We start from the raw sequence: 22,500 nt of genomic DNA, 5'->3' as shown, positions 1-22,500 counted from the left end.
ACGTTCTCTTATCTTTCCATCGCGTTCTCTGTCTACCCTAACGTCTTTCACTATCTCACTATCCGTAAGTAGCCATTCTGTTTCTCTCATAGTCCGCGTATGGTAAGTGATTTTTTTTTATTTTATTCATTTATTTATTTATTTATTTTTATTTTATTTATTTATTTATTTATTTTTTTTTTTTTTTTTTGTAAGAGCACAGGAATCTCTGCGGGTCATGATGTCTGTGGCAAGGATCTGTTTCATGACGCGTTGCTGTTTGTGAGTAGTCGTAATTCTTTGTCTGGATAGTATGGTGGGGATGGGAGAGGATCTATTTCATGAGAGAGATAGTTGGATAGTCTGATGCATGGAAAATAAGGAGCTATACTATTATACAAAACAAAACAATGGAGTAAACCTCAGTTAACCCCCTTTTTTTTTTTCCTCTCCCTCTGGTCTTTTGAAGAGATGTATAATTATAATTTCCTTTTTTGTATAATGCTATTTTAGTTTGTGGTTTTATTCATTTCTTTGCATTACTGTTCACTTTTTGTCTCTTCGGCGGCGGGAAGAATGCGAGTTCTTTCTGCGTGTTGCCGAAGTTGTGTTAACCCTAGAAACGTATACATACAAAGTTTTACGTTCGGGTAAACGTGTGCCAACTGGAATGACTCTAGCAAAAAATAAAAATAAAATATAAAGACATGTCTTATTGACGCTAAATGATAGTCAGCTACAAAAATAAGTATTCCTTACTACTACTAGCAAGTTTTTTGTAATAGAAAGAAATTCAAAATCTGACTGAGTCCATTGAAATTTGAAAAAAAAGTAATGTTCTGTGATTTGCTAGTATTTAGAAAAAAAAAAGAAAATAAGAGAAAAAATAGTTAGCAAAGTAAAGTAGCATGATGGTGGATGCCATATTCTGCCTGCCAAACCTTTGCTGCAAGGCAGTCATGGTGCCTGGAATGAATCAAAATGGGTGATTTTAAACGTGTGCCAATTGGAATCACTGTAGGAAATAACATAAAATAAAATGTTTTATTGATTATAAATGGTACTTTGGTACAAAAATAAGTATTCTGTACTATTATTAGCTATGTTTTGTGATAAAATACATACACCACCACCAGGCAAAGCACTGCACTCTGTGAGTGTCTCTGATGGTGGAGAGGAACCACGAGATGGAGGGGGAGGGGAGACATCCCCATAGACGTTCGCTGAGGGGTTCCCGCCATCAGTGACGGATTCCAGTGTGATGTCTGGTGACCGAGACATTCGCTGAGGGGTTCCCACCATCAGTGACTGATTCCAGTGTGATGTCTGGTGACCGAGACATCACACTGGAATTCAGTATTTGACATATGTCATCCTCAGAAACTGGTCTCGTTTGTTTTGAGGCCATGACTCAAATCTACGAAAAAAAATAAACGTAGATAATGTATAAAACTAGCTTTAGTGTATGGCTCAAGTCTACTGTGCAACAAATTTTACTCAAAGTAACACTCAGAAAATTCGCACCAAATCATCTAACACAACAAAAGATATGGCAACTTTCCTTCACACTTTTTTTTTTATCCGAAAAGTTATTTAGGTATACCTGTACCAATTGGATACACAACTACTTACCATAGTCAGAAATCTATGGGGAGCACTGCCGCACACCCTTCCCCTACGAGCGCATGTGTTACATTGTGGGTATAACCAACAAGAGTTGTCAAATACCCTTTTCTGTGGGAACACTCCCCGCGAAAATATAAAATGCGCAAGTGTGTGATTCCAACTGGCACAGGAATACTCATCTAGAGTTAAAAGTGTTGCTTCTAAAGTGGCCTTGAAACACCATCTTTCCTTTCATAGTGTTTTACCAATTAAGTTGCGTCTCTCTCTCTCTCTCTCTCTCTCTCTCTCTCTCTCTCTCTCTCTCTCTCTCTCTCTCTCTCTCTCTCTCTCTCTCTCTCTCTCTCTCTCTCTCTCTCCGATTGTATGAGAGAGAGAGAGAGAGAGAGAGAGAGAGAGAGAGAGAGAGAGAGAGAGATGAACAATCACAATAATTTCATGTATCATTGCCAGTCACGTCACGTTGTCAAAAGCAAAAAAAAAGTTTGAATGTTCCCTTCATAATAAATGAATAAAAAGGTCGTTTGAAAAAAATAAATAAATAAAACAATGATTAACAAATAAATATTTCACTGGAAGTATTAAAAAAAAAAGTAGAAAGGTATGTGATAATGGTAATGTTTTGCGAAGTAATATATCAGAAATGAAATATTAATAGACCATTGAGATGATAGGGTATATATATATATATATATATATATATATATATATATATATATATATATATATATATATATATATATATATATATATATATATATATATATATATATATATATATGATTTCAAAAATGAAAAAAAAGAAAAAATCGAATAAATGTGCAGAATAAAATTAAACAGATTAAGATCGGTAGGTTGCATGAATAAAAAGAGAGAGAGGGAGAGAAAGAGAAAGAGTGAAAATGGCTGCAACCAATCACAAAACAGGACATTCAAATGCAGGCGAAACCTGCAGCGCGGGGAGCGGGAGGTAAAGAGAAACTTGTGTAGCGACGCGGCGCGACAAGCCGTTCAGCGCCACACTTCCGTCACGGCAAAGCGTCGAGCAAAACAGTTTGCAAGCACCCGTAACCCGCGCTGCGAAAAAAAAAAGAAAAAGAAAACACGCCAAACCAACTTGAAAAAGAAAATACAAAAAAAAAAATAAAAATAGTGGGAGGGAAATAAGATGAAAAATTGTTAAAAAAAATTCCGAGCAGCGATGAAAAGGAATAAATAAATAAAAAAAAGTTCCATGCCAAAAGAAAAAAATGACTAAAAATAAGACGATTCGGTACTGTATGCAGTGGATTATCTCTCTCTCTCTCTCTCTCTCTCTCTCTCTCTCTCTCTCTCTCTCTCTCTCTCTCTCTCTCTCTCTCTCTCTCTCTCTCTCTCTCTCTCTCTCTCTCTCGTTTTCATTCATGTTCTAAATGGTTGGGGTTATAATTTGCTTCCCTGATAAATTTGTATAATTCTTTATCTTATTATACACAAATTTTTATGCCTCTTGTTTTTCCTTGTGTTTATCCTATAGTGTGTGTGTGTGTGTGTGTGTGTGTGTGTGTGTGTGTGTGTGTGTGTGTGTGATTGAATGACAGTTGCATCATGAGGACAGACATGTACAGGGGACAAGGTACAAGAATTTACATATTGTACGTTTATGAACACACACACACACACACACACAACACACACACACACACACACACACACACGAGTCTCTCTCTCTCTCTCTCTCTCTCTCTCTCTCTCTCTCTCTCTCTCTCTCTCTCTCTCTCTCTCTCTCTCTCTCTCTCTCTATATATATATATATATATATATATATATATATATATATATATATATATATATATATATATATATATATATATATATATATATATATATATATATATATATATATATATATATATATATATATAAATATATATATATATATATATATAAAAATGTTTACTTATATATATATATATATATATATATATATATATATATATATATATATATATATATATATATATATATATATATATATATATATATATATATATATATATATATATAAGTAAACATTTTTTTTAGAGAGTATTAACAATGCAAGACTATAACAGTGAAAGGCTCATCCATTTGTCCATTCATGTAGATGTTTGTGAAAAAAAAAAAATCTTGTGTTGTGGCAATACTGGGAGGACTGACGTGGTCATGTTGCAGCGTCTACCCAAATAAATAATGTTTCAGTATTGATTGGTGACATTGCATCGGGTGGATTAGGAAGGAGGGATGTTATAAAATGATATTGCAAGGTGGAAATAGCGTTGCGGTGACGTGTGAAAGAAGAGTGTTACAGGAACATACGAAATGATATTGCAAAGGCCGGCAAGGAAACGGTGTGACACAGACGGAAGTCAATCATGTTGCAGGGACGGAGAGGTGCTGCAAAGATGGGAAGGAAAGATGTTGCCAGGACAAAATAAATGATAATACATGAGAAAAACAAATACCAGAAGATATATCGGTTTTTAGCGAGGTTATCTGTTTATCTATTCACTTCTACTAATGAACTACCTGTGGAAGAACAGAATAGATACAGGGCAAGGCTCTTTCTTCGCCCAGCTCTCTTTCTGACAGCATGTCACCACGAAAAGTCAGACGAGATCATCATGTAATCCATAATATATATATATATATATATATATATATATATATATATATATATATATATATATATATATATATATATATATATATATATATATATATATATATATATATATATATATATATATATATATATATATATATATATATATATATAATATACACACTACACTACCCTGCCACTAGTGTTGATGTTTTGCCTCTCTACATATCCGATATAAAAAAAAAGCCGTTAAAAAGGACAATTAGAGGTTAGAATAATAACTTGTTAGTACATACATACTTGTTTCTCTGAAATACTTGCTTAATTTGGATGTTGAACGATCTACAGCTTTCGTGTTAACAACCGCTGGTCGTTTGTTCCAGCAAATGATGATGTAAAGGCCTGCAAGGAAGTGGTGGTGCAGGCAGCTGCCAAGAAATGATGCTACAAACACACGTGACAGACTTATGTTGCAAGGACGAGATGGTGTTGCAAAGGCGGGCGAAAGAAGGGTTTTGCAACAACAGACGAAGTGGCGTTGCAAGGACGGCTGGTAAAACAGTATTGCTGCCCAAACTTCCTAAACCCACACGTGTCTCACCTTCACCTGCTGGCATTGCGATATAAGGAAAACTTTACCCTTCTGGGGACCTTATCAGACTTATCAACGCTCGCTGTGCTCCTCGAGATCTCCCTTTGAGGCCTCGGGGAAGTGGCTGGAAAAAGGGAGAAAAACGATCGAGGGATAGATATAAAAAAAAGAGTGGGAGGAGGAGAGGACGTGATGCAATTTAGCGTGTAGGACAAAAAGGGCTGAGTTCAAGGGATGAGGTGGGCAAGGCTGGATATCTGATTCCTAGCGCCACCGCACCGCCCACCACCGGGACCCAAGACTCCCCCACCTGCGGGCTGGTGCCCGCTTTGTGTATTATGTATATTCATGTATATTTTTCTTTTTGTGCAATATGTATATATGTATATGTGACATAATACTCAATAAACCTTTAATAATAATAAAATCTGATTCCTATGCCAGGTGATGAAGGACACGTGGACCTGTGGATTGTGTTTATGTCAGTGTTGGGTCGCCCTCAATGGGTCTCAAGTGAGGAGGAGGATCTGTGCAGCCTCTCAGGACTCCTGCTGGGGGAAATTGCTCTGCTCGAGGGATCACGGTACGTTTCTTTATCCTGTGTGTGTGTGTGTGTGTGTGTGTGTGTGTGTGTGTGTGTGTGTGTGTGTGTGTGTGTGTGTGTGTGTGTCTGTCTGTCTGTCTGTGTGTGTGTGTGTGTGTGTGTGTGTGTGTGTGTGTGTGTGAACCCACGCGTTGTCTGGGCTGGCCTATGTGGAACTGGGACATGGGACATGGGACCCTGGGACATGGTAACTGGGACATGGGTCCCTTAGGGACATGGCTGATCATGTGTGTGGCTTTGGAAAATATTCATGGTAGGAGGGAAGAGTATTTCTGAATGTGGGTCCTTTTTTATAAGTTACATAGGTATTTAGGGATGTGCTTAAGAGAGATTAACAATATTTTTACCTCATTAACAGGAGAAACAGTCTTTGGAACCCAACAGATTCTCTGTGGCCTTGGAAAATAGTCTTAGTGAGAGAGCTGAGGGTTTGTGAATGTGGACCTAACTTGTGAGTTCAGTGTGATGCCCATAATGCAACAGGAGCACTGATGTGTGTGTCCCCCTGCAGGTAATGTCACAGAGAGCAAGTAGAAGAAAACCTGGGAGACTTGCTTAACTCAGGAACAAGAGCTGCACCTCACCGGAGCTCTGCAATGTGTGGCAGCGACTGCAGGAATCAACACTCGGGTTTGTCAGCACACAGTCACAGCGACCTTGTTCATCAGACTGTTGGTGAAAGGTGATCAGTGTGAAAGAGGTCAGGATGTGTGTGTGTGTGTGTGTTTACCTAGTTGTCATGTACAGGATGGGGGCTATGGTGGTGGTGTCCCGTCTTTGTGTCTGGTGGTGTCTGACATGGCCATAAATTCCTACATCATCTCTGCAAACATGCACGCATGCACACACACACACACACACACACACACACACACACACACACACACACACACACACACACACACACACACAGTACTTTCTCATCAGTCCATTCATGCAGCTACTGGTGTGTGGGGAAAGGTGGCATGTATGTCTTGTGATGGAGTTGAATAATAGTGTTTTGTTGTCTTGAAAAATTTCATTCAGTTTAAAATTCCTGCTGCAACAATTGCTGTGCCTACTTTGCAACAGTTTCATGAGTGAATATGTACATCACATCAGCAATGAAGCATCAAGCTTTTAGAGTTTGTTTGCAACAGTCATGCATGAATTGTCCTGATGAAATAGCTGTACAACAGCTATTTCATCAGGACATCAGGTAGCAGGTGATTGTGAGTAGTGCCATCCAGCCAACACCTGGGCTGTGTCTCTGCCTGTCACACCCGCACTGTGAAGGAGCGCACAGAGGTGGTCTGGGGAGCCACAGTAGTATTTGTGACATTGGGCCCTCTCAGGTTTTATTGTGCCATTGTCTCACCTCTTGCTTTAGCAGCCTGGAGTGGAGATTGATAGGGTTTTCAAGAGTGTTTTCATGATTCTAGTGGTAGTTGTAACATTGTTAACCTCTTGTTTGTCCAAGGCCTCATTCGTGAGTGTTTCATTCTTGGCTGTTAGTTTTAGCAAGCTGTAGCAGAGGTCAGCAGGAGTTTGAAGCCTCCGATGAGGACAAAGCACTTAAGAACGTGAACCTCCGCCCCACCATGTCTCCCTCATGTGTGTGCATGTGTGTGTGTGTGAGAGAGAGAGAGAGGAGACCTTCACCACCCTAATGTGTGTCCCGTAGTGCAGTGAAGTATTTAATGGGACTCCTTATGCGTGTGTGTGTGATGGAAGGCTCTTTGATGTGAGTGTGTCCCATTGAATTGTGGAATGCAATTCTTTCTTTTCTCTCTGTGTTAGAGTACTCATGCTGCACACTATCAAGTCCCAGGACATTGTGTAATGAAACTGCCTCTTCTTCTAAGCATTGTCAGTTTCCTCACTACTCTTATTACACTGTTTCTCCTTCAGATTCCACAGACCGACTGGGAGACACACAATGTCAGTGCCACCGCACAGGGAGTGAGGCCCAAGAGGAGGAAGAGGAGCATTCAAGAGACATCAGCTGGCCAGCAGTCCATTCAGGTGTGCCTTACATTACATCATTATTTGTCCATAGTTTCCCTTCTGGGGTTGGACAGACCATGAGTATCTCCCACTTGCAGCTGTAGACAATTTCTTCCTTATTGTTAAGTGTTATCATGCCTTCCTCCACACACCATCTCAAGGTCTTCCCAGTGGTTTCCTTCCAAGTACTCTGATGCTCTCTTCAGTTAGTGGCCCTGATTTGTAAGTGCCAGGAAGACTGTATGGATAAGGCAGACCACAAACTTTCTGCTAGATGTGGAGTGGTGAATGGCAGCAAAAATACTGGCAGCATCTGATTCTTTGCACCAAAATAGTGTTCTTGTTAACAGATTTATTCACTGCCCACTCATTCACTCATCTCTGAAGGAGTGAACAGTGTGCACTGAAGTAAGCATTGCAACTGGTGTGTGTGTGTGTGTGTGTGTGTGTTTCTGGTGATGGAGTTTAATAACAGGGTTTTGTCATCTTGAAAGATTTCATAAAAGTACTGAATCTGATTTGGAATTCATGTTGCAATAAAAACTCTCCCTCCTTTGCAACAATTTCACAAGTGTATACAGGAAGTGAAGGATGAAGCATGAAGGTTTTAGGCCAAAATGAACTGACAGCAGTCAGGAATGATGCGTCCAGCAAAACCTGGCAACACAGCAGTGATGTGCATGCTGGTATGTCAGGTCAGGGGTGAAGTGTTTGGATTATGGGCTAAAATGGCTTGTTTATACATGAATATCTTTCACAGTGGAGGAGCCAGGGTGTGTATGTGTGTGTGTGTTAGGGGTGTTTGGGTGAATATCTTTCACACTGGAGGAGCCAGGGGGTGTGTGTGTGTGTGTTAGGGGTGTTTGGGTGTTGATAGGCTTGTGTGTGTTTTCACGTTTATCATTCATTTTAGTTGTTCTTCACTCTTTCATCCTCTCTGCCATTCATTTAATATATTTTTCATTATTAGTGTAGTCTTTGCCTCTGTCACCTCTATTTATCCAGCCCTTCCTTGTCTCTACATATCTAGCCCTTCTTTGCCTCTATCACCTCTTGTCTAATATTTATCCAGCCCTTCTTTGTCTCTGTATATCTAGTCCATTGCTTCTATCACCTCTTCTGTCTAGTATTTATCCAGTCCTTCACTTCCTGCCTTTAGTTAGCATACACTCCTCACCTCTTCTGCTGTCTATATTCACCCAGTCCTTCCATCCACATACCACAGGAATCTAAACTAACACACAGTTCCCAGTATTCTTCCTTTTATTAACCCCTCACTGTATTTCCAGAGTGAATACTTCCCAGACCATCCAGTCACCTGCACTTTTTGGGAAATATTCATGAACTCTTGCCTAAACAGAAAATGTTGCAAAATTTCTCACAGGGACTGATCAGGTTCCTCTCCTAGGCATGGAGAGAGAGAGAGAGAGAGAGAGAGAGAGAGAGAGAGAGAGAGAGAGAGAGAGAGAGAGAGAGAGAGAGAGAGAGAGAGAGAGAGAATTTTTCTTTTATTTCTTTACCTTTTCTATCTTTCTCTCTCTCCTCTATCTTCTCTCATTTCTTTTTTTTTCTTCCTCTTCTATTATCCTTGTTCTTCTCTCATGTCCTCTTCCTTCTTTGTCTTCTCTCATGTCCTCTTCCTTCTTTGTCTCTCTCTCTCTCTCTCTCTCTCTCTCTCTCTCTCTCTCTCTCTCTCTCTCTCTCTCTCTCTCTTCCTTCCTTATTATCATCTATCTTCTCCTCTTCCTTCTTTCTATCACTTCTGAAAACAATGAAAATATAAATAATACATTTTGAACATAATATTATTATTAATAATAATAGTAATTAATTCTCTCACAAACAGTAACATTCTCTCTCTCTCTCTCTCTCTCTCTCTCTCTCTAATGTGAAAGGCTGTGGAGAGTGACTGTGGGTTCATCAACATACGGTGGGGGACATACTGGTGTGTGTGTGTGTGTGTGTGTGTGCGCGCAATACTCCATCTCTCTCTCTCTCTCTCTCTCTCTCTCTCTCTCTCTCTCTCTCTCTCTCTCTCTTTTACAAAACCCCTTCTTTTACCCACACATACTCAAAAACCCCGTCTCACTACTCACTCAAACTGATTCTCTTTGACACAAACACACACCCAGGCTCCCAAGTTGATAATCCAAAGGCCAGCAGACGACAGCTTCCTTCCAGCATGCACTTGCATTGCCCAACTTGACCTGCCATTATACAAGCTGAAATAGGCCATACAGTTGAGAGAAGAGTGTCAGGGTATGTTTAGGGGTGTTGAGGGGTCAGGGGAGTGTTGGGGGGCTCAGGGAGAGGCTATGAGAGGATTAAAATTGATCTGTTGTGTTGTGTGTTTGATTTGGGGTCGGTTTTTGGTAGTTCGTGTGTGTGTGTGTGTGTGTGTGTGTGTGTGTGTGTGTGTGTGTGTGTGTGTGTGTGTGTGTGTGTGTGTGTGTGTGTGTGTGTGTGTGTGTTTTGCAAAGATAGAACCTTAGAATGTTCCTATTAAGTGTTGTTACTACTACTACTATTGTTGCTACTTTCAACTAGTACTTCATTACTAGTAAACTAGTAAATTACTACTATTACATTATTTCTGTCAATTTTTTCATCTTTCAGGAGTGGATGACAGGAGTCAGAGAGAGAGAGAAATAGGGGTGTGTGTGTGTGTGTGTGTGTGTGTGTGTGTGTGTGTGTGTGTGTGTGTGTGTGTGTGTGTGTGTGTGTGTGTGTGTGTGTGTGTGTGTGTGTGTGTGTGTGTGTGTGTGTTGCAAAGACAGAACCTTAGAATGTTCCTATTAAGTGTTATTACTACTACTACTATTGTTGCTACTTTGAACTAGTACTTCCACAACCACTATATACCACCACTACCACCACCACCACCACTACCACAACTACTACTACTACTACTACTAATACTAATACTAATACTACTACTACTACTAATAATAATAATAATGCTGTGACCAGCCAGGAGGAGGAAGTGCCTGTAAAGAAATTTTTTTTAAATAATATACCAATGAATGGAAAATATTTATAATAGTTTACGATTATTATTATTTTATTATTATTATTATTATTATTATTATTAATTATTATTATTATATTATTTATGTATATTTTCAGTCTTGTAACAAAAAATGAAATAATAAAAAAAGTTAACTTGTATTATTACCACAATATAAAAATATATATTATATATTTATTAATTTATTTAATGAACAATTTCCAATTTTATTTTTGGCTTATAATATTAATATAATGCAATGGAAATACTTTTAATACTTTCACAGTGAATCACATTATTTCTGTCAATTTTTGCATCTTTCAGGAGTGGATGGCAGGAGTCAGTAATCAATAGTATCTGGCTAGGCATATGTTGCACCAGTATGCTTGAACAGCTTTGTACTAGAAATTCATGATGCTGGGTGTGTGCAGTGCGTCACCTGAGAGTTCACGGCTCACTGAGATTATTTCCTAGGGGCCTCCCTCCTGTCTAAAACACCATACTGTGCTGCAGATGTGACCTATGACCCAACTTTTTGGTTATACTGAATGCAAACAGTACACACACACAAACACAAACACACGCACATACAAACATGTGCAGCCAAGGTGGGAGGACATAAGGGTAGCAGCTCCATGACTCTGGTGAGCCAGTTGAAGCATGGAGAGCTTGAGTAAATAATGTTTCAGTCTCCATCATGAAACAGTAAGAAAAGGTAGAAGTGATGTTAAAAGTAGAGAGGAAGAGAAAAGTAAAAGGGGAAAACAGAGGTGAATCAAGGTTAACTTTGTGCCGAGTGATGGGTCGGTGGCAGAAAAAAAACAAAAGTGAAAATTATGTGATGAGTTAGATCTACAGAACATTGGACAAAATAGATACAAGTTATGAAAAAGAGGCAGAAAAAATAAAGAAGGGAGGAGCAGTGATGTTTTTAGCTAAGAAAAGCTTGACAGTGGTTGAAAAAGAATGTGGCAATGGACTGGCAGAGGCATTAAAAACTGGAATGGAAATTATACAAGGCAGAAAGAGACAATTCATGGTGACTGACATACCACCCACAACCAATGCCTGGTCAAGTGAAGAATGTGAAGCAATGATAAAAGACACAAAGAACTGGCAAGAGAAAATACCAAGTGGTGATAAAGTGGTTATGGATGGAGACTTGTGTAAGGAGGTGTGCTGGGAAGAGTGATGCACTCAGGGAACAGAGTCATCTTGGGGGAATAAATTATTACAGCTGGCAATGGACAATGTATTAACACAATGGATAAAAGTGATACAAGATTTGGAAAAAATGGAAAAACATTGAGACTAAATGTATTTAGCAAAGGAACCACAAGGAATTGAGAGTGTTCAGAGAGAGCATCTGATAGCCAAAAATGACTGCGCTACCATGGAATTCAACATAAATGAGGAAATAGAGGGTAAATGGAATGAAGAACACCAAGCTTGGAGATTAAACTACAGTGGGGCAGACTTTGACAACATGAAGTTTTTCAAGAAGAGAGATGGGATGTGTTCCATAAGGCCACAGGGGTCCAAGAAAGTGGCACAAGTTTCTTAAAATATACTGAGGAGAAAAGAAGTTTGTGTCTAAATGGCAGACAAAAAGTTGGTAAGAGTGGTTTGATAAAAAAGATGTGAAGTAGCAAGGAGGATAAAAGATGATTCAAGGAAAAAGTGGAGGAAAAATATAAGAATTAACTTATGGAATAATTACAAACAAGCAAGATATGATTATATGAAAATCCAGAGAGATGAACTAAGGCAGTTTTAAAAAAGATATACAGTAAAATCCCTCTTATCCGGCATCAACGGGACCGCCGACATGCCGGATACTTGAATATTGCCGGATACTTGAATAGAAGTGAAATTATGTCCACAATCATCACCCTACACTCACGCATCTTACCATATTAAAGATCAGCTGGTCTTAATCAGCAGCTGATCTGATCAGCTGCTTAAGTGTAAGCACGACACGCTTCCTCTTTTCTACAACTTTAGGTATGATGAAGGTGTCAGGCAATAAACAGTGCACACGAGGGACTGAGTCACTGAGTAAACACAGTGCAGTGGGCCGCAGGTGGTGTGAAGCAGTGCGCTCTGGTGGTGAGGGGACAAAGTATGGCTCGCGCGGGAATTTTAATTGATTTATGAGTACACATTGATTTTTTATTGATTTTAAGGCTCGGGGAAAAATGTGCCGGATACTTGAAGCTGCCAGATACTCGAATGCTGGATGAGAGGGATTTTACTGTAATAGACAGGTGTAAGCATCAGCCTGAACTCTTCTACAGACATGTCAATGGTAAACTGAAAAGCAAAGGGAGTGAGCATAGAAAAACTAAGGATGGATGGAGTGGTATACAAGGACCCCAAGGAGATGACGGAAGGGAAAAATAAGAGCTTCAAGGAAGTTTTTACAAAGGAAAAGGAATTCATAAGGTCACTGCATGTACAGGAAAAGAGAAAAATGGAGGAATTTCAAGTAACAATACAGGAAATTAATGAGACCATCAAAACTTTAGTTGTAAGAAAGATCTAGAACTGGATGGAGTGTCAGGATGGGTATTGAAAGAGTGCAGTAACCAGCGTAAAAATAAAATACATTCCATCAAGTGTACCTCTATTAGATCCACAGGATTGGAAGAGCTAACCTCATGCCCATATTTAAAGGAGACACACAAGACCCACTAAATTACAAACCAGTTTTCCTGATGAGTGTGGTACCAAAAAGGATAATAAAAGGAAAGGATAAAAAAAAAAATAAATAAATAAAATAAAAATAAAAAATATGGACCAAATTTTTGGAAGATAAAATTCTTAACAAGTTGTCAATTTAGTTTTAGCAAGGAGAGATCTTGTCTCACCAATCTGTTGTGTTATTATTCAAGAGTGTTTGATATAATACAGGAGAGAGAGGGAAAGATGGTTGGGCAGGCTGCATTTACCTAGACTGAAGAAAAGCTTTTAATAAGGTACCACTTAAAAGACTTCTATGGAAACTGGAGAAGGTAAGTGATGTATGAAAGACAATGGAGAGAGAGAGAGAGAGAGAGAGAGAGAGAGAGAGAGAGAGAGAGAGAGAGAGAGAGAGAGAGAGAGAGAGAGAGAGAGAGAGAGAGAGAGAGATAGAGGGAGAATGTGAATGGTAGTAAGGGACCAGACATCAGTGTGGAGCCCGATATTAAGTGTGGTTCCCCAAGGGTGGGTGTATGTACCATATTTGATGGCTTATGAAATGCACCTCTTTTCCAAAATAAGAGTCAAAAAATGAGCCTGCATCTTATTAGGTGAAGGTTAAGAAGCTTTGGGACAGTGGCCCTTAAATAATACCTCAAACATCTTAACACATGTAAACAGTGATGACCACTTCTACACCACAAAAACAACTCTCTTTTGCAAGGTAACAATGTAAAACAGGTAGCACTTAATGGTAATTCACACAAAATAACACCAATCAGGAAGAAATTACCTGACGACGCTTATGTTGCATGTACCAAAACAAACTCGCAGTGGGTCACACACCAAACTTGGCGACACGAAAGATTCACTGCGTTCCTTAGTGTGATCCAATTATTCCTTGAGGTAAGACACACCTTCATACAACTAAAATTGTGCCTATCCTCTAACAATCTTCCCTTGCATACATGTCCAACAAAACTCAAAAAGGTGAAGAGAGCATAATGAGGCAGGGCAGCTCGTGGTGACGGTCTGCAATGAATATTTCAAATAAAAATATGTTGTAGAGAACAAGGAAAATCTATTTTCACACATCCTTACGCTTTGAAAATGTACTAAAATATTACAACTAGAATTACGTGCAGAATGATGATGAAAAATATGATGTACAAACTTCATTAGCCCTCTGGGCTCTTAGTGTCACTGCCTACGCCATATATGTTTACATCTCACAGCAGGATTGGTCTCAGCACCAGTGTTGGCAGGTCCTAGCAAATATTAAGGCTTTTAAATGTACAATATTGGGATCTAATAAGGATATGAATAGTACATATGAGAGGGCTTCAAATGTCAGGTGAAACCCTTCACTTCATATTCAGACCTTAAACCTGCTTATTTATTTATTTATTTTTTTTCAATGCCTGCCTAAACTGAGGTGCGTCTTATATAAGCCCATGCATTTTGTAAGTCGTCAAATATGGTAATGATGCAATCAATGAAAACAGTGACACAGACGATGGATATAACAAGAAATAACAGTGGAAGTGTTGCAAACAGGCCACAACCAATAACTTGCCTCGTCTCATGAACACGTGGACAATTTCATTCAGACTAGTAAGGTTGCTGTTCACTCCCACCAGCACTGAGGTGCCCACCACTGTGTATCTGAGAGATGAGGAATACAGCTCATTAGAAAACTGCTACTGCTGCTGCTACTACTACTACTACTACTACTAATAATAATAATAATAATAATAATAATAAAAGAGGTGTACAATATGCACTTTCATTCTCTCTAATGGCACACAGGTTGAGTTACTGGTGACACACAGGTTGAGTTACTGGTGTTTTTGAAGTGTGTTTTCATAACAGTAATGATCTCTATACCAGACAAGTCCCACACATTCAAACTCTTATCCCCCATCAGCCCCTGGTGGAAAGAGTCTTGTGGACCACCCTACTACACCCCAGGAGCTTAGGCACACCACAGCTGGCCACACACACCCACAGCAAGGCCCCACAGCACTCACTGGTTCTCCGTGGTGACAAACTTGACGAGCACACTGCCTTCTGCCTCCCACCCCGGGCCTCTGCTCTGCCATGCTGCTGCTGCTGCTGCTGCAAATGCTGCTGCAGCTCCTCACCTCTGGTGGAAAGGTGTGCATCAGTTTAAGATGAAGGCTGGTCTATTGTGATGGAGAAAGGAGATGAACAAGAGTAGAAAAGAGGGAAAGAAAAGTGAAGATGAAGAGAAAGTCAGGCTGGTTTAGGTTGTTAGGTTAGCTTAGGTCAGGTTAAGTAAAGTTAGGTCAGGTTAGATAAGGTGAACAATCAAGTGGAACAAAGTTATAAGTATGGTGAAGGAGATATAATTATCACACAATTATTGAGTATTACATTATTTTCAGACTGTAATGAAATTTGTGTGGTATGAACAGCTTTGCTGACTTGTAAGTAAAGACAGCCTGCATCACCATACACCATAAGCCAGCCCTGAATCGTGCTGCCTCCTCACCACTATTACAACATTCAGTAAATTTTCAGCCTCCCTACACACTCCACTTGGCAGATGAAACTGTGGTGCATATTCACCAGTCTCATGGCAAAAAAAAGACATTGTTCTTAAAGAAATACTATGTTTACCATCACAAACTGTTCCCTCCTGAGATATTAATTTTTATCAGATTTACCACGAAGGTAGGTTAAGTAAGGTTAGGTTTAATTAGGTTAGGTTTAGTTAGGTTTAATTGTTTCATTAGGTTTGGTTTGGTTTGGTTAGGTTTAATTAAGTTAGGTCAGGTCTAGTTAATGTTTTTTCGATGAATTTCAGTGTGTGTGTGTGTGTGTGTGTGTGTGTGTGACATGTAAGAAAAAAAGTTACCTGTGACAGAAATGGTTACTAGATTCACTCAGAACACATCAAAGTCTACCAGAAAAATGTAGCCTGGTCCAAAAATATTAGATGGGTGAAAAAAATACAGATTTGCCAAAACTATTTCTTTCTGATAAGTTTTGATGTGTTTTTTACATAATGTGGCTTCACTTTGTCACAAATCACTTTTTTTCATTTTTACCCCCACCACTATAAGAAACAGTATTTTTCTTATTTAGGAGGGACAATGGCCAAAGGGCAACAAAAACCTAATGAAAAAAAAGTCCAATGAGATGCCAGTCCCCAAATAGGGTCTGAAGCAGTGGTAAAAAATTGAAGGATGTGTCTTGAAACCTCCCTCTTAAAGGAGTTCAAGTCATAGGAAGTGGAAATACAAAAGCAGGAAGGGAGTTCTAGAGTTTCCCAGAGAAAGGGCTGAATGACTGGGAATACTGGTTAACTCCTGCAGCAGAGAGGTGGACAGAATAGGGGTGAGAGAAAGAAGTCTTGTGCAGAGAAGCCGTGGGAGGAAAGGCATGCAGTTTGCAAGATCAGAAGAGCAATTAGCATGAAAATAGCAGTAGAATGCTAGAGATGCAACACTGTGGTGATGAGAGAGAGGCCGAAAACAGTCAGTCAGAGGAGAGGAGTTGATGAGACAAAAAAGCTTTTGATTCCACGATGTCTAACAGAGCAGTATGAATGGAACCTTCCCAGACATGTGAAGCAAAAACTGACTGGAAACTCATCAAAACACATCAAAACTTACCAGAAAGGAATAGTATGATGGTTGTAAACACCATTAGTTACCTTACCAACACTGTGCACCTCACAGTTTCTACCACTCACTCATATGACTGATACATTCCTAATCTGACCAGGCCAAATTTAACTTACCTAACCTAACCCTCAGTGATGGTATTACAGTTAATTTGCAAGGCATACATGGGGTTAAAAAAAACTCCAGCTCCAGCCAATGAGACCACGAAAGTAGAAGTGAATTTAGGATAATGTTGAAATAAAGATCTTCTCCGAGGCTAATGCTCACTGTACCTGCAGTGTTATGGTTGATCATTGTGATGCTCTAGGCAAACTTACACATGCTATACAAAATAAGAAAATTGGGTGCTGCGACAATGCTGAGAATTGACGCACCCTCGCGTGTCACAGACAGGCAGGCATTGATCTATCCGGTGAAGGTGTGTTTGTCGATGCGTGCATGTCACGTCCATTGCACAAGTGCAAAATTAGTCATGGTGATTGGTTCTTTTGTTTGGAAATACAGCTATTGGCCAATTAAAAAATACAGAATTAATTTAGCCAATCACAGCATCTTATGTCATCCTGTGGAGGGAGAAACCACTCAATTTGAAATATTTGAATTAGTTTGAGGAAAATGTGTGTGTGTGTGTGTGTGTGTGTGTGTGTGTGTGTGTGTGTGTGTGTGTGTGTGTGTGTGTGTGTGTGTGTGTGTGTGTGTGTGTGTGTGTGTGTGTGTGTGTGTGTGTGTGTGTGTGTGTGTGTGTGTGTGTGTGTGTGTGTGTGTGTTGGCAGTGGGTGGCGCCTCACCTGTTTCCAGCACACTGCTAGGTTTTACGAAGATAAATAAAGTAAAGGCTTCAAATTAATTTCTTAGCTCTGACAGGTTAGGTTAACTTGGTTAGGTTAGATTAGTTTACTTAGGTTGGTTAGGTTACATTAGTTTAGTTTAGTTTAGTTTAGTTTAGCTTAGTTTAGTTTAGTTTAGTTTAGTTAGATTAGTTTGGTTAGGTTAACTTAGTTTTGTTAGGTTAAGTTAGTTTGGTTAAATTAGGTTAGTTTCATTAAGCTGGGTTAGGTGGTGGTGGTGACAGCTGGCTGGTTGGTGGCCAGGGGCAAGGGACAGGCAGCCAGCCAGCCAGTCTCCTCTCTTTGGCACACAGCCAGGGAGTGTTGCTGATGTGTCACTTAATTATGAGGACACAACAATTTATTTCTTGTAAATTTTGGTAAGTTTTGTATTAATCTTTTTGTTTTTACAGTAAAACTTTAGTTTCTAATGAGGGTCTAGTGGGGTAATAAATGAAAAAAAACTAATGATTTGCAGGAAAAACAAGCAGATTGATACAGAACAAGCCAAAGACTACCAGAAAAAAAATAAATAAATAAATGTTTCATCAGTAAACCAACAGGCTATCTTTATCTCAATAATCCCCAAACAAATAAACATATATAAACTATTACTGGAATCAATGTCTCATATTTATTATTACCACAAACATTTATTTTTTTGGGCCAGACTAATTACACTATTTAATAAAATTTCACTTTTGTCTTGTTCTTGGCCCCAAATCATAATTTGATCCTAAAACTTTGCTTTTGTGGTTAGAACAATTAATTAACATTTTTGCCTTATTTAATTACAGTCTTCTTCTTCTTCTTCCTCTTCTTCTTTCGGCTGCTCCCATTTAGGGGTCGCCACAGCGGATCACTGTTATTTCATTACAGTCTAGGTTATTATTGGTTTTCATGTCAGGTAAAGACCTCTGCAAAATCTCAATTGCTCATCTAATTGCTTTTGAAATGTTGCAAATAGATTAAAACAATAAGAGAAAGAATATGAAGTGTTCTAAAGATTTTTAATTTTAATAAGATCATTCTTGAACTGACCAGATCTAGCAAGAAATTTTTCATATTTAGAAGAATTTGCTTATATTTCAAAAATCTCAAATCTTCCACAATGTTTTATCAGACACTTTTAGAAGTTTCTATAACATTTTAGAAGATTCTATTCAATATAAACATTTCCAGAATATTCTAAAACTTTCTAGAATACAGTAGAAATATGTAGAAGTACCAAGAATCTTCTAGAATCTACAAGAAATTTTTTTTTTAATGATTCAGAATATTCTAAAGCATGTTCAAGAATATTCTAGAAAGATTGAGAACATTCTGGAACACATTCTAGAAAGACTAAGAATGTTCTTGACAATATTAAAGTATGGGCTTGCAGACCAGACCACCAATCAATTCTGCTTTGGTTCCCTGAGAAGACACATCACAAGAGGTGAAATGGCATCAAGAGGCTGCAATCATTCTCCAGATGCATTCTGCTACATATGTGCTCAATTCATCAAGACAAGAGCAAAGAAGTTCTCTGTGACAGCATCTGGAAAAATATATGAAGCTTACAAAGCATATTTTGCCGTGCCAGTTGGGGACCAAGGCAAGACCTGGGCACCTCATTTTGCTTGTGAGCATTGTAAGAGAGCACCAGAAGGTAAAATAGCTGTTAGTTTTCAAGAGTAAAATCCAATTAGTAATAAAAATAAAATAAGTTTAACAGAAACTCATACTGCTGTTCTTTTCCAGGATGGTATAGAGGGGAAAACACAGCCATGAAATTTGCTATTTCTAGAATATGGCGTGAACTGATCACTCAACTGACTGGTGTTTCTGCATGGTGGATCCTTCCAAAAGGTTTTGTTTCCTTCACTACACATCAAACTGGGTGTCATGAAACAGTTTGTTACAGATCTTGACAAGGAGTCTGTTGCCTTCGAACATCTTCATGACTTTTTTCTTAAGCTTTCAGAGGCAAAGGTGAGACAGGTATCTTCACTGGACCACAAGTAAGGAAAATTATGGAGTGCTCAGAACTTCTACAGAAGCTAAAAGAAAAGGAGAAAAAAGCTTGGGAGTGTTTCATTGCTGTAGTACAGAGCTTTCTTGGCAACAACAAGGCTGATAACTATATGGAACTGGTTGAAGCTTTAGTGGAAAGTTATGATGAGATGGGCTACAGAATGTCCTTGAAGGTCCATATCCTAAATGCTCACATTGACAACTTCAAGGAGAATATGGGAGCATATTCAGAGGAACAAGGGGAGCGCTTCCACCAAGATATAATGAACTTTGAAAACAAATGTCAGGAATCCTTCAGTGGAAACATGATGGGGGACAACATCTGGAGCCTCATATGTGAAAGTGTTTTGTTGCATTCATGCAAATCAAGAAAAGCTTATTTTTTTTCATCCTAAAACCTTGTTTCAGATGTTTTGAAATAAATTTTTTGTATCATTTGAATTTTTTTTGTTCATATGATAAAAACGGTGAAATTTAACTATTTTGGCGCAAAAATCTGTAAAAGCCACAAAAGAAAAGTTTGACAAAAATAATGGACATTTTCTATTGTTTCGCACTGAAAAGAGTTGGAAAAGAACACTTGGTTGTCAAAGACAAAAATCGTGTTACATAGTGTGCGAGTCATCCTGGTGTGTGCCACGCGTCCAGGCACGCTGGAGTGAGCCTGGCCTGGCCGCGGCTCTTCACCCCTGCAGGAAATACAAAAAAAAAAAAAAAAAAAAAAAAGAATCGGGAATATTGAAATTACACACAACGTACACATAAAGAACACAGCATTCCACAAAACCACATACACACACAAAAAAAAAATAAATAAATAAACAGAAAACACGAAAATAAAACATAATTAAAAAATCCTCAAGGTCTGACCATCACCCCAAACAGCTGATCCCTGTCATCTCAACTTTTTGCTTGTATCACCGTTATTACTCCTCCCCCGCTGCTCTCTCCCGCACAGCACTTGGGTGAGGAAGTCAGCAAAGCGCGATAGTGGGGTGAAGTTCCAAGGCGCAGCGCGTCAGCAGTGAGGAGCAAAAAATGTGAAGCACAGTGCCGGATCGCTCGCTGGCAGGAAGGTTCGGCAACTTTCTTTCATCTCGTCTCACACAGGGCCTGTTTTTTAATAGTTTATTATATATATATATATATATATATATATATATATATATATATATATATATATATATATATATATATATATATATATATATATATATATATATATATATATATATATATATATATATATATATATATATATATATATATATATATATATAATTTATTATAGTTTTATTAGTTTAAAATGTACATATTTGGTATAAATTTCTTTATTTCGGCTTCTATATTGTATGTTTATTCATATCAACTTTAGCATTAAGCTATTTTTATATCTAATTTATTTATCTTATTAGTTTTAAAATGCTTTGGATAGCTGGGAAAGCTTTGTTAGTTTTTAGATATTTCCTTATCTATCTCGGCTCCTCAGCTTTATTTCTTTATTGTTTATCTCATATTTCATACGATTTTGATGCCTCGCTTACTTATCTTGTTAGTTTAAAATTATTTGCTAGTTCTCATGGCTTATTTAATTATTTTGGTTTCATCTTATATCTGCCTTAATTCCTTTTTCTTTTATTTATTTTCGTATATCAAAATAGCATCAAAATGGGCGGATTAATACTATGTCAAATCTCCGAATGTGTATTTGCAAATGTCAACAATTATTGTGTCATCTATCGAAAGATGAAATGATGATAATAATAATAATAAAAAAAAAATTGTAATAATGATAATAGTAGTAGTAGTAGTAGTAGTAGTAGTAGTAGTAGTAGTAGTAGTAGTAGTAGTAGTAGTAGTAGAAATAATAATAGAAATAATAATAATGATAATAATAATAATAATAATAATAATAATAATAATAATAATAATAATAATAGTAATAATAATAATAATAATAATAATAATAATAATAATAATAATAATAATAATAATAATAATAAATGGTTATCTGTCTGTCTCTCTGTCTGTCTGTCTGTCTATCTATCTGTTTGTCTGTCTGAGCGCCTGTCCGATTAATTAAGGAAAGACAGGAGGCGCGACACGCATTTCGTCAAAGTTTCGTAACAGCGGAGCAAATCAGCAAGTGTTGGTGTTGTGGCTGGGAGGCCAGGCGAGGCGAGGCAGGTGCCAGCTGTGTGTGTGTGTTGAGGGCTGGTGTGTGGGTGTGGTCCTCATCTTCACTTTCCTCTTTTTGTAGCCTTTGCCAGTGCCTTTATTGTCCACTTATGATGTTGGACCACAGCGACGAAAATTACCGGGTGTCTGAAATAAGTTTGTCAAAGTGTGGTTCCAGTTCATCAGTCTGTTAGGGTCCAGGCCGGAAATTGGCAGTGATATCATGTGGTATTGAAAAATTAAATGACACTGTAGAAGATACTGAAAAAAAAGACAATGTTACGGTTCACGTGTACGTTTGTTAGTGGGGGGACGTGTAAATGCATAATAGCTGTGTGATGTGGTGTGTGCATAGAGTAGGAGGTTAAGTCTGGTTGTTAAGAGCTGGCGAGGCAACACTGGCATTAGCTTGGGAGGCAGCAGTCAATCAGGCCCCAGCTCCAGTCACTCCACTGATAGTGTATACTTTCTCTTTAGAGACGCCTTTAGGGACGCCTACGGAATTGATCACTGGTCCTTATAACCCAGAAGTTAACCAACAAATGTCTGGACCAACAATCACAGCCCGTCACAGGTAGAAAGTAGTAGGGACAATTAACAAGGGGCTGTCTGTGTCTGTAAGATGATTCCCGCCGTATTACGAGACTTTGCCCAACAGGAGAAAAGAGCATGTAAGAAAAATGGCCAGACACGAGAAGCCAATTTGGTAGAAAAGTCCATATGAAGAGAA

The 22,500-nt window shown here is 38.4% G+C and overlaps 1 protein-coding gene and 1 long non-coding RNA gene across 13 annotated transcripts in view; one reads left to right on the top strand and one right to left on the bottom strand.

Annotated features, from left to right (window-relative positions):
* Positions 1–10,874, top strand: part of LOC135098782 (uncharacterized) — a 25,483-nt gene extending 14,609 nt beyond the window's left edge. The window contains exons 1-5 of one of the 2 annotated variants that reach the window (XR_010267370.1): positions 4,517–5,157; positions 5,262–5,400; positions 5,933–6,103; positions 7,312–7,425; positions 10,739–10,874. This is a non-coding gene — a long non-coding RNA (uncharacterized LOC135098782). Of the gene's footprint in view, positions 1–4,516; positions 5,158–5,261; positions 5,401–5,932; positions 6,104–7,311; positions 7,426–10,738 lie in introns of those variants that run through there. The other variant, XR_010267369.1, reaches the window with a different exon arrangement.
* LOC135098780 (uncharacterized) overlaps positions 8,653–22,500 on the bottom strand; it is a 101,575-nt gene continuing 87,727 nt past the window's right edge. For 3 of the 11 annotated variants that reach the window (XR_010267351.1, XR_010267350.1, XR_010267349.1), the window contains 3 exons: positions 15,127–15,242; positions 13,890–14,761; positions 8,653–9,169 (listed from right to left, as the gene is read on the bottom strand). Coding sequence is in view for 4 of the 11 variants with exons in the window: in XM_064001172.1 (XP_063857242.1) it covers positions 9,138–9,169; positions 9,504–9,629; positions 15,127–15,242 (274 nt within the window). In the remaining 7 variants the exon portion in view is untranslated. Of the gene's footprint in view, positions 9,170–9,503; positions 9,630–10,064; positions 14,762–15,126; positions 15,243–20,462; positions 20,706–22,500 lie in introns of those variants that run through there. The other 8 variants (XM_064001174.1, XM_064001176.1, XR_010267363.1 and 5 more) reach the window with 7 other exon arrangements.

The sequence above is a fragment of the Scylla paramamosain genome, unplaced genomic scaffold (assembly GCF_035594125.1).
Source record: "Scylla paramamosain isolate STU-SP2022 unplaced genomic scaffold, ASM3559412v1 Contig80, whole genome shotgun sequence".
Taxonomy (NCBI): domain Eukaryota; kingdom Metazoa; phylum Arthropoda; class Malacostraca; order Decapoda; family Portunidae; genus Scylla; species Scylla paramamosain.
The sequence above is the reverse complement of the archived record's forward strand: the minus strand, read 5'-3'. Positions and strand labels throughout refer to the sequence as shown.